This window comes from Mytilus californianus, unplaced genomic scaffold (assembly GCF_021869535.1).
Source record: "Mytilus californianus isolate M0D057914Y unplaced genomic scaffold, xbMytCali1.0.p SCAF_2, whole genome shotgun sequence".
NCBI lineage: Eukaryota > Metazoa > Mollusca > Bivalvia > Mytilida > Mytilidae > Mytilus > Mytilus californianus.
In genome coordinates, this window is record NW_026262668.1 from 64,814,429 (window position 1) to 64,827,142 (window position 12,714).

Here is a 12,714-nt window from a genome sequence, read left to right on the forward strand (position 1 = left end):
TATATTATCAGTTTTATTTTACATTTTGTACAGGACTTATGGGACTTTGCCCATTATTGTTTAGTATTGTAACAATGACACCTTGTGAAGCTTTAGAAAAAAAAAATTTAAAACAGGTGTTTCATGCATGAAGATTCCTACATTAACATACTTTTGTTCTTTGACAGGTGTTTTATGCATGAAGATTTCTATATTTACATTTGATTGTCCTTTTGACAGATGCTGTATGTAGGAAGATTCCTACATTAAAATATATTTGTCCTTGACAGATATTTCATGTATGACAATCTCTCCTTTTACATTTAATTTACAGGTGCTGTATGTATTAAGAAGACCTATATTTACATTTAATTGTTCTTTTTACAGGTGCTGTATGTATTAAGATGACCTATAATTTTTTTTAATTGTCCTTTTTACAAGTGCTGTATGTATTAAGATGACCTATATTTACATTTAATTGTTCTTTTTACAGGTGCTGTATGTATTAAGATGACCTATATTTATATTTAATTGTCCTTTTTACAGGTGCTGTATGTATTAAGATGACCTGTATTTATATTTAATTGTCCTTTTTACAAGTGCTGTATGTATTAAGAAGACCTATATTTACATTTAATTGTCCTTTTGACAGGTGTTTTATGTATGGTTCGATGCACCCATTGGATATATTTCAATAACAGCCAATTACACAGATCAATGGGAGAAATGGTGGAAGAATCCAAACAAGGTAGTTCTCCATGAATTTTAGGAACAGTGTACTTGTCTTTATGAGCCATATGTACACAAGGGAATGAACTACCTCAGTAGTTTGCCAGGGAATACAGTGAATATTGATTTATTAAAAATATATTATCCTGGGTAAAACAAACTCTTGTCTAATCGAACAAAATCTTCAATACATAGATGCCAACCGTTATGATTTACCTCTAATTTTTACAAATATTGGATGAAAATTTTGGTGTTACAATTAGTAGTCTACTTGTTACGGATTTTCGTTCATTACCCGTCCGGGACAGTTCCCTGTTTAATCTCATTTTGATCAATATGACGCTTTATTTTTGGTTGTAATTTTGTAACAATAAGCGCTTGCGGGATACAGATTATTAAATTCTTTCGGGTTTCTGGGGACTATCTATATTAGTAAGCGATCTATCCATTTCTTTATTCGATTATGAATAATTAATGAACCTGCCAAGTACGACGTCTGTTGTCTTTTGCAAATATTTTGTGAACAAGACTTCCATTCAGCACAATGGTCGTTTTTCCTCACGTGCTCATCAACTTTGAATCGTAGTTGTCATAAATAAAGGAAGGAAGTCTTTTATTTGTCACTGTGTGCCTAGTTGTTAGTAGGATTATTATAAAATTTTATAAAAAAATATTAGTACTGAAAAAAATCAGAAATTATGGAAATTGTAATACTTTTTTATACGACCGCAAAAATTGTCGTATATTGGTATGACGTTGGCGTCGTCGTCGTCGTCAGGCGTCGTCCGAAGACACATTGGTTTTCGCACTCTAACTTTAGTTTAAGTGAATGGATCTCTATGAAATTTTACCATAAGGTTCAATACCACAAAAGGAAGGTTGGGATTGATTTTGGGGGTTATGGTACCAACAGTTAAGGAATTAGGGGCCAAAAAGGGGCCAAAAATAAGCATTTTTGTAACTTCCAGACATAACTTGTGTGTTAGTGTATGGATCTCTCTGACATTGTACCACAAGGTTCCATATCACACAGGGAATGCTGGGATTGATTTTGAGGGTAATTGCCTCAAAATATTAGGAATTAGGGGCCAAAAAAGGGGCAAAAACAAGCATTTTTCTAGTTTCATGACAATAACTTGTGTGTAAGTGTATGAATCTTTCTGAAATTGTACTACAAGGTTCCATATCACAAAGGGAAAGCTGGAATTGAGTTTAGGGGTAATTGCCCTAAACGTTTAGGAATAAGGGGCCAAAAAGGGACCAAAAATAAGCATTTTTCTAGTTTCCAGACAATAACTTGTGTTCAAGTGTATGGATCTCTCTGAAATTGTACTGGAAGGTACCATACCACAAAGGGAAGGCTGGGATTGAGTTTGGGGGTGATGAATCATAAGGGGGTTCAAAAAATTTGGGGGGGGGGGGGGTTTTTTTTTTCCTTTTTTTTTTCTTTTAAAATTTTCCATTTTAAGTTGGTTATTTCTGTTTTATATTTAAAAGCAAATAATAATGATATGGTAGGAGATACACACCAAACAGGATGTGTAAACTATTATATAATAAGTATTGTGCAATAGCAAGAAATTTTCAATTGCACAGTATTGCACAATAGCAAGAAATCTTCAATTGCACAGTATTGCGCAATAGCAAGAAATCTTCAATTGCACAGTATTGTGCAATAGCAAGAAATGTCCAATAGCACAATTTTGCGCAATAGCAAGAAATTGTCAATTGTACAGTATTGCGCAATAGCAAGAAATATTCAATTGCACAGTATTGTGCAAAAGAAGATACTTCGTATAAATTGCTTATTTCTTGACCAATTTCAATGGGGTTTTATTCTTGAATTCTTGGGGTTCTTTTATATGCTGATTCTAACCGTGTATTCAGTTTTTGGATTTTGGGCCCCGTTTTTAAATTGGTCCACATTGAGGTCCAAAGGGTCCAAAATTAAACTTTGTTTGATTTCATCAAAAATTGAATTATTGGGGTTCTTTGATATGCCGAATCTAACCGTGTATTTCGATTCTTAATTTTTGGGTCTGTTTTCAAATTGGTCTACATTAAGGTCCAAAGGGTCCAAAATTAAACTTAGTTTGATTTTAACAAAAATTGAATTCTTAGGGTTCTTTGATATGCTGAATCTAAACATGTATTTAGATTTTTGATTATGGGCCCAGTTTTCAAGTTGGTCCAAATCGGGGTCCACAATTAAACTTTGTTTGATTTCAACAAAAATTGAATATATGGGGTTCTTTGATATGCTGAATCTAACCATGTATTTAGATTTTTGATTTTTGGGCCCCATTATCAACTTTGTCCACATTGAGGTCAAAAGGGTCCAAAATTAAACTTTGTTTGATTTCATCAAAAATTGAATTCTTGGGGTTCTTTGATATGCTGAATCTAACCATGCATTTAGATTTTGGATATTGGACCATAATAGGTGAATGTCCAATTTAAAATTTTTAAGTTCTTAGACCACATTCATTCTGTGTCAGAAACCTATGCTGTGTCAAATATTTAATCACAATCCAAATTCAGAGCTGTATCAAGCTTGAATGTTGTGTCCATACTTGCCCCAACTGTTCAGGGTTCCACCTCTGCGGTCGTATCAAGCTGTGCCCTGCGGAGCATTTTATTACTGATTGCAACAAAGGGGGGTTGGCATCTATGTCAATGCTGAAATTTTCAATTTAAACAGGTGACATTTGAATGAAAGATCTTTATGATTTATGAAGAAATCAGTGAAATGAAAAAAGTTCATGTCTGTGTACTTTCTATTTACAGATAAAATTCAAATTAGCATACTTTTGACCTTATTACAACCTATTAAACTGACTTGAAATATCATTAAAATAACAATTTTCTTCTCAATTTTCGGCCTTCTGTATATAAACTGATATTTGGTTACATATGATTTTTGTTCTGGTAGACTTACTTTTGACATAATTATGTCTATTAGACATAGAAAATTTTACTAAAATAACAGTTTTCCTTTACAATACTACCTATATAGATTTTAAACTGATCTGTAATAACAAGGTGAAGATCATACATTAGCTTTGTTCTAGTTGACCTACTTTTGACCAAATTATGCACAGATTTAATAATGATGAAAACATTACACTCATTAAAAAATGGATGCACAGTAAGGGTGCCCACATTTCTGGATCAACCTTCATCAATAAGTTGGAAAGTACAGTAACAATTTATAAAATTTAAATTTAGCTCGTTTATAATTTTACTATGAATCATGTTTTTTGTGATTGTCAATGACTTCCATTATTTAGTATGCATATAGAATTATGAATTTACAGTATTTTATTTTTGTATAATATAAAGAGTGTTTTTGTCTCGCCTTGACTGAGTCAAGAAGTGAGACATAGGTTATGCTGTTTTTAACATTTGCATTATCAAAATTACAAAAAGGCGAGACATATCTCTATGATAACAGTTTATTATATGTAATTCTTGGTTTTCAGGTTGATATGTATAATTTCCTTGGTAAAGACAACGTTCCATTCCATTCTGTCATATTCCCATGTACAATGCTAGGAGCTAATGATAACTACACAGTTGTCAAACACATGATAGCTACAGGTATTTAATGCATACATATATAATGAGTCTTGTTTGGTGTTAGTTAAATGTGGTTGATTGATTCTTGAAAAATATAGGAAATTGTGAAATATAGGTTAGAACAGTATTTAAGAAAAGAATGTTGATAGTAAATTTGGTCATCTTTGATTTATAGGATGAAAAATAAAAAATAAAATTTTCTAATATTATTATAAAAAGATTGCAGGAATTACCAAATTTGATTGACACTACAACAAAGTGCACTCACCTCCAAGAACAAGTATAGAAATGCAATAAAAATATTGTGTATAGGTTTTCTTGGTTACCAAACCTCACCTACCCTATCAAATCCTTACTTGCTTTCAAGCCAATGAGGAATAAATCTAGATAAAAATGTAAAGATGTTGTATCATATATCAATAGCGCCATTTAAATGGGGGCACTTATTGAATAACATTGATACACACAGTTTATTGAATTTTTTCAATCATTGGGAATAAATTAAGGAGAATTTGACACTGAAGATTACTTTTTTGATTCGTGCGTCATTGATGAGTCTTTTTGTAGACAAAATGTGTGTCTGGCGTACAAAATTTTAATCCTGATGAGTTTATTTACAGGGACTGTCATTGTTTTATTTGTATGCCCCACCTACAATATTAGGTTGCATTATGTTTGTCAGTTTGTCAGTCTGTCTGTCCATTCCATATCTGGTTAAAGTTTTGGTTGAAGGTAGTTTATTATGAAGTTGTGGTTGTATCAATGCAAAACTTTATACGCATTTTCATGATAAAGTGAACTTTTTAAAACGATGTGAAAAATTAGGGTTTTGACCCATATTTTATGGTTCACTAAACATGGAAATTTAAGTTTAACAGATATTCAAAAAATGTAAACAGCAATATGATCAGCTATACATTTTTATGCCCCCGCCGTAGCGAGGAGGGGGGGCATTAAGTTTTACCCTTGTCCGTCTGTACGTATGTCCCAAAGTTGGTTTCCGTTCTCTAACTTTAGTTTGCCTCAACCAAATGTTATGAAACTTATACACAATGCTTATTACCACAAAACACAGATCACGTTTGAATTTTGATGGCGTCACATTAACCGTTCTAGAGTAATGCCCCTTTAAAAATGGAAAAATTGCTGAATTTTTCGTTTCTGTTCTTTAACTTAAGTTAGCCTCAACCAAATGTTATGAAACTTATACACAATGCTTATTACCACAAAACACAGATCAAGTTTGAATTTTGGTGGCGTCACTTTAACCGTTCTAGAGTTATGCCCCTTTACAATGGAAAAATTGCTGAATTTTTCGTTTCCGTTCTCTAACTTTAGTTTGCCTCAACCAAATGTTATGAAACTTATACACAATGCTTATTACCATAAAATACAGATCAAGTTTGAATTTTGGTGGTGTCACTTTAACCGTTCTAGAGTTATGTCCCTTTATAAATGGAAAAATTGCTGAATTTTTCATTTCCCTTCTCTAACGTAAGTTTGCCTCAACCAAATTTTATGAAACTTATACACAATACTTATTACCACAAAACTCAGATCAAGGATAAATTTGGGTAGAGTCACTTTTACCTTTCTTCAGTTATGTCCCTTTATAACTTTATATGATATGCAAGCGGGGGCATCATCTGTGTCCGATGGACACATTCCCCATTTATTTATAATAAAATAAATAAAAAGATAATAAAGACAACAACACCCATCAATTACCACATGGTAAGAGTTTATTCTTGTCGACATGTTTCGCCATCAAGCGTGGCGTCTTCAGGACAATATTACATATGAAATCAAACAGTGAAGTACAAATTTGGTGGTTCAAGCGGTTCGCCGGAAGTAATGTTACAATAATGGTTGTTATGACGATGTTATAGACATAAATAGAAAGTGAAAGTGAAATAAGAATTTAGTTAAGTTAAAAGTGAAAGTTAGTCAATAAAGTCATTAACGATGTGGTTAGCTGCTATTCACACATGTCTGTGTAGTTATTCTCATGGAGGTTTCTAGTGGTATTGTAGAAATGATGAAAGTAGATCATAAAATGTCAGTTCATTTCCAAATTGGACAACAGCTCACTGGTCATCCCATACCAATTCAACTGGCTTCGCTCTGAGGGAGGTACTGCTTCCAATTACGTTGGGAATAGTGTGAAGTGCATGATTGCGGCAAATTTTGTAATTAAATAAAGTTAGATAACAGAAATTTTTTATAGACTTTTTATAGGAGTTATTGCTAATTTTTTGTGTTTTGGCTGTTATCTTAAAAACTGAATTAGAAAGAGAGAAACTTTAATGTGCAATTCTGTTTCTGCACTACACCAGGGAGTAAGTACATGTACTACTACGAGGGAGTTTACACAAGGAAGTACACCACTAATTCATAGCTCCATTGCTTTTTATGTTAAATTCCTCAATTCCAAGCAGGCACAGCTCTTTTGTCTGAAGTTCAAATAAAGTGACCATCATTGCATAACAAAGCAGCACCTTATGGTGTCTTGTACTGAAAAAATCAACATACCTTTAACTGCATATAAGAGAGAACTGGTTCTCTGATCTTCGAATGTACCAAAACAGATACTTCAGATCTGACAAACAGGCAAAATGTACCCTCCTTTTTATATGACCGCAAAAAAATTTTGAGGTCGTATATTGGTATGACGTTGGCGTCGTCGTCGTCATCGTCGTCGTCGTCGTCGTCCGGCGTCGTCGTCCGAATACACAATGGTTTTCGCACTCTAACTTTAGTTTAAGTGAATGGATCTCTATGAAATTTTACCATAAGGTTCAATACCACAATAGGAAGGTGGGGATTGATTTTGGGGGTTATGGTACCAACAGTTAAGGAATTAGGGGCCAAAAAGGGGCCGAAAATAAGCATTTTTGTAACTTCCAGACATAACTTGTGTGTTAGCATATGGATCTCTTTGACATTGTACCACAAGATTCCATATCACAAAGGGTCAATGCTGGGATTGATTTTGGGGTTAATTGCCTCAAAATTTTAGGAATAAGGGGCCAAAAGGGGGCAAAAAACGCATTTTTCTAGTTTCATGACAATAACTTGTGTGTAAGTGTATGGATCTTTCTGAAATTTTACTACAAGGTTCCATTTCACAAAGGGAAAGCTGGAATTCAGTGTTGTGGTAATTGCCCAAAACGTTTAGTAATAAGGGGCCTAAAAAGGGGTTTAAAATAAGCATTTTTTAGTTTCTAGACAATAACTTGTGTTCAAGTGTATGGATCTCTCTAAAATTGTATTACAAGGTACCATACCACAAAGGCAAGGCTGTTATTGAGCTTGGTTTTGGGGGAAAGGGGGGTGGGGGTGATGAATCATAAGGGGGGCGGGGGTCAAAAAAGGGGTAATTTTTTTTTTTCCTTTTATTTTTGTTTAAAATTTACATTTAAGTTAGTAATTTTTTATCACGAAGAGAAAGTAGGAATTGAGTTTTGGGGTTAATTGCTCAAACATTTATGAATAAGGGGCCAAATATTGGTCAAAAATAAGGATTTTTTTAGTTTGCAACAAAACTTGTGTTCAAGTGTATGGATCTCTGTGAAATTGTATTGCAATGTACCATACCACAAATTGAAGGTTGTGATTGAGGTGGGGGATGATGAATCAAAAGGAGGTTGAAAAAATGTGTGGGAGGTAGGATTTTTTTTTTTCCTTTTTTTTTCTTTAAAATTTTGGCTCTAATGTTTAAGGAATAAGGGGAAAAAAGGTTAAAAAACAAGGGTTTCCATTTTAATAGACAAATAATTGAGTAAAGAACATTATTTAAAAGCAGTGTAAGGTTGGTAATTCAAACTCATTTAAATATCTCATCTACACTGCTTTTAAATTATGTAAATTGGAAATTTGCCAATAACTTTATTGTTAATAAATGCATTGGAAATTTGCCAACAATTTTAGTGTAATAAACTTCATTGGAAATTTGCCAATATAAAATTTTGCTGATGAAGGTTTTTTGTTTACCTTTAGCCTTGACTATGAAGTCATTTTCTATTTTTATAGCCTTATGATGTAGTTGAATTATTTAATACTTTTATGATGTGTTTAAATGGGGTTTTATCATGTTTATGGTTGCAAATTTATTGTTTTAGTATAATAAATTCCATTTAAAATTTGCCAATAAAAAAATTTTTGTTTATTTTTAGCTATGATTATGATGTCATTTTCTATTTTACTTTTATGGTTGCAAAGAAATTTTTATTTTTAGATATTACTGTTAAATGATGCTGATTAAGGTTTTTGCTATGTTTAGCCATGACTATGATGTCATTTTCTATTTTAATATCTGTTATGATGTATTTAAATGGGCTTTTATGGTTACAAAGGAATTTTATTTTTAGATATTACTATAAAATGTTGCTGATGCTGATTAAGGATTTTGTTTATTTTTAGCCATGACTATGATGTCATTTTCTATTTTAATACCTTTATGATGTAATTTCCATTTTTAGATATTACTGTTAAATGATGCTGATTAAGGGTTTTTTGCTATGTTTAGCCATGACTATGATGTCATTTTCTATTTTAATATCTTTATGATGTATTTAAATGGGCTTTTATGGTAACAAAGGAATTTTATTTTTAGATATAACTTTAAATGTTGCTGATTAAGGATTTTTGTTTATTTTTAGCCATGACTATGATGTCACTTTCTATTTTAATACCTTTATGATGTATTTAAATGGGCTCCCATGTATTTAGATTTTTGATTATTTATACATGTTACCAAATTGGTCCACATTGAACAAAAACAGTCCAAATTTCAACTTTATTACATTACATCAAACATTGAATTCTACATATTCTTTGATATATTGAAATTAACAAACAATTTAGTTTATGGATATTCCACCATAATAGGTAAATTAAATTTTTTCCAGTTCTTACACCACATTCATCCTGTGTCAGAAACCTATGCTGTGTCAAATATTTAATGACAATCCAAAGTCATAGCTGTATCAAGCTTGAATTTTGTGTCCATACTTGCCCCAACTGTTCAGGGTTCGACCTCTGCGGTCGTATCAAGCTGCGCCCCAGCGAAGCATTTTATTGATTATGGGCCCAGTTTTCAAGTTGGTCCAAAATTAAACTTTGTTTGATTTCAACAAAAATTGAATATATGGGGTTCTTTGATATGCTGAATCTAACCATGTATTTAGATTTTTGATTTTTGGGCCCCGTTATCAACTTTGTCCACATTGAGGTCAAAAGGGTCGAAAATTAAACTTTGTTTGATTTCATCAAAAATTAAATTCTTGGGGTTCTTTGATATGGTGAATCTAACCATGTATTTAGATTTTTTATTTGTGGACCCGCTATCAAATTGGTTCATATTGAGGTCAAAAGGGTCCAAAATTAAACTTTGTTTGATTTCATCAAAAATTGAATTATTGGGGTTCTTTGATATGCTGAATCTAACCATGTATTTAGATTTTTGATTTTTGGGCCCCGTTATCAACTTTGTCCACATTGAGGTCAAAAGGGTCCAAAATTAAACTTTGTTTGATTTCATCAAAAATTGAATTCTTGGGGTTCTTTGATATGCTGAATCTAACCATGTATTTAGATTTTTTATTTGTGGACCCGCTATCAAATTGGTTCATATTGAGGTCAAAAGGGTCCAAAATTAAACTTTGTTTGATTTCATCAAAAATTGAATTATTGGGGTTCTTTGATATGCCAAATCTAACCGTGTATTTAGATTTTTAATTTTGGGTCCCGTTTTTAAATTGGTCTACATTAAGGTCCAAAGGGTCCAAAATTAAACTTAGTTTGATTTTAACAAAAATTGAATTCTTGGGGTTCTTTGATATGCTGAATCTAAACATGTGTTTAGATTTTTGATTATGGGCCCAGTTTTCAAGTTGGTCCAAGTTGGGGTCCAAAATTAAACTTTGTTTGATTTCAACAAAAATTGAATATATGGGGTTCTTTGATATGCTGAATCTAAACATGTATTTAGATTTTAGATTTTTGGCCCAGTTTTCAAGTTGGTCCAAATTGGGGTCCAAAATTAAACTTTGTTTGATTTCAACAAAAATTGAATATATGGGGTTCTTTGATATGCTGAATCTTACCATGTATTTAGATTTTTTATTTGTGGGCCCGCTATCAAATTGGTTCATATTGAGGTCAAAAGGGTCCAAAATTAAACTTTGTTTGATTTCATCAAAAATTTAATTATTGGGGTTCTTTGATATGCCAAATCTAACTGTGTATTTAGATTTTTAATTTTGGGTCCCGTTTTTTAAATTGGTCTACATTAAGGTCCAAAGGGTCCAAAATTAAACTTAGTTTGATTTTAACAAAAATTGAATTTTTGGGGTTCTTTGATATGCTGAATCTAAACATGTGTTTAGATTTTTGATTATGGGACCAGTTTTCAAGTTGGTCCAAGTTGGGGTCCAAAATTAAACTTTGTTTGATTTCAACAAAAATTGAATATATGGGGTTCTTTGATATGCTGAATCTAAACATGTTTTTAGATTTTAGATTTTTGGCCCAGTTTTCAAGTTGGTCCAAATTGGGGTCCAAAATTAAGCTTTGTTTGATTTCAACAAAAATTGAATATATGGGGTTCTTTGATATGCTGAATCTTACCATGTATTTAGATTTTTTATTTTGTGGGCCCGCTATCAAATTGGTTCATATTGAGGTCAAAAGGGTCCAAAATTAAACTTTGTTTGATTTCATCAAAAATTGAATTATTGGGGTTCTTTGATATGCCAAATCTAACCGTGTTTTTAGATTTTTAATTTTGGGTCCCATTTTTTAAATTGGTCTACATTAAGGTCCAAAGGGTCCAAAATTAAACTTAGTTTGATTTTAACAAAAATTGAATTCTTGGGGTACTTTGATATGCTGAATCTAAACATGTGTTTAGATTTTTGATTATGGGACCAGTTTTCAAGTTTGTCCAAGTTGGGGTCCAAAATTAAACTTTGTTTGATTTCAACAAAAATTGAATATATGGGGTTCTTTGATATGCTGAATCTAGCCATGTATTTTGATTTTGGACATTGGACCATAATAGGTAAATTAAAAAAATTGAAGTTCTTAGACCACATTCTTTCTGTGTCAGAAACCTATGCTGTGTCAAATATTTAATCACAATCCAAATTCAGAGCTGTATCAAGCTTGAATGTTGTGTCCATACTTGCCCCAACTGTTCAGGGTTCGACCTCTGCGGTCGTATCAAGCTGCGCCCAGCGAAGCATTTTATTAAATTTCATGCAATTTTTTTATTATTCAAAATTATAAGTGTTCTACAATGATCACAAGTCATTCAGCTTTCATTTGATACATATTTTGAATATTACACCCATGCGTAGGAACTATTTTGTGTTAAATATGTACTACTTTCTGGTATGTGCTTCTGACTGGGCCCGAATTAGTGGTGTTACACCTTAACAACCTAGACTTCCCATGAGGGTCCAGCATGGACTGGGGAAATTAATCAATATATTTACACAACATCTGAAGCACATGTATCAGCAATTCTGATGGGTTTGTATCAAAATCTTTAATAAATGACATTATGCTGACAGAGGGCAATAATATCCAGTCTACTGTGGCCAGATGTAAACATTTCAATTTCAAAAAGTGATGAAAAGATTTTAGCAACCTCAAACAGACCCCTCACATAATATTTTTTGCCACAACTTACTTGGCTGTTAAAACCTACTTTACTTATAGGTGCCTTTTAATTCTAATTCCAAAATTTTGAAAGCCCTGGTCAATAATCTTGAAAACCATGCATTATAGATATAGAAAATCTGACAAGGGCAGAAATGTTCAGAATGTCAAGATTAGCTTGTTGTCCAATAGACCAAATTATTGGATGATATTTGTTTAAAGATGGCCTTGTAAATGTGTAAAATCTTTAGGTGATTGATAATTGAATTCCATATATAACAAGATATAAAATTAACAGATAAGATAAAATTGAGCCAATTAAAGATTACTAATTAAAGTATCCATGAAGTGATAAGTATCCCCTGAATGTGACAATTGCTTGAATATTGACATTCAGAATTTTGGCAGTGATCTGTAAAGGGATTTGATGTTGATCTTTGGATGATATGTAAATTAGAAGCTCTACCACTTAGTAAATGCTAATAGCTTTGAGAGTAACATTTAAATCATGAACAAATTGGCCTTAAATAATGATTTTTACCAATTTTTTTAATTTTTTGGCTATTATTTTGAAAACCATAAACTAAAACGGCAGAAATGGCCAGCAGTAAAAGATCTACAAATAGTCACTATGTCTGAAATAATCAGTCGCCTACTTATAAGGCTTAAATTAAAATATTATTTGTTTGCAGTTTACCGACCGACCCTCAAAAATCCACCCGACTGTGAAAATTTTATTGCTTTTAATTTGAAGAAATTATT

The 12,714-nt window shown here is 32.2% G+C and overlaps 1 protein-coding gene across 1 annotated transcript in view; it reads left to right on the plus strand.

Annotated features, from left to right (window-relative positions):
* Positions 1-12,714, plus strand: part of LOC127730245 (methionine--tRNA ligase, cytoplasmic-like) — an 83,324-nt gene that overhangs the window by 37,328 nt on the left and 33,282 nt on the right. Inside the window, exons 14-15 of the mRNA XM_052238544.1 lie at positions 632-727; positions 4,191-4,308. Of these exons, the coding sequence (XP_052094504.1) occupies positions 632-727; positions 4,191-4,308 (214 nt within the window). The remainder of the gene's footprint in view (positions 1-631; positions 728-4,190; positions 4,309-12,714) is intronic.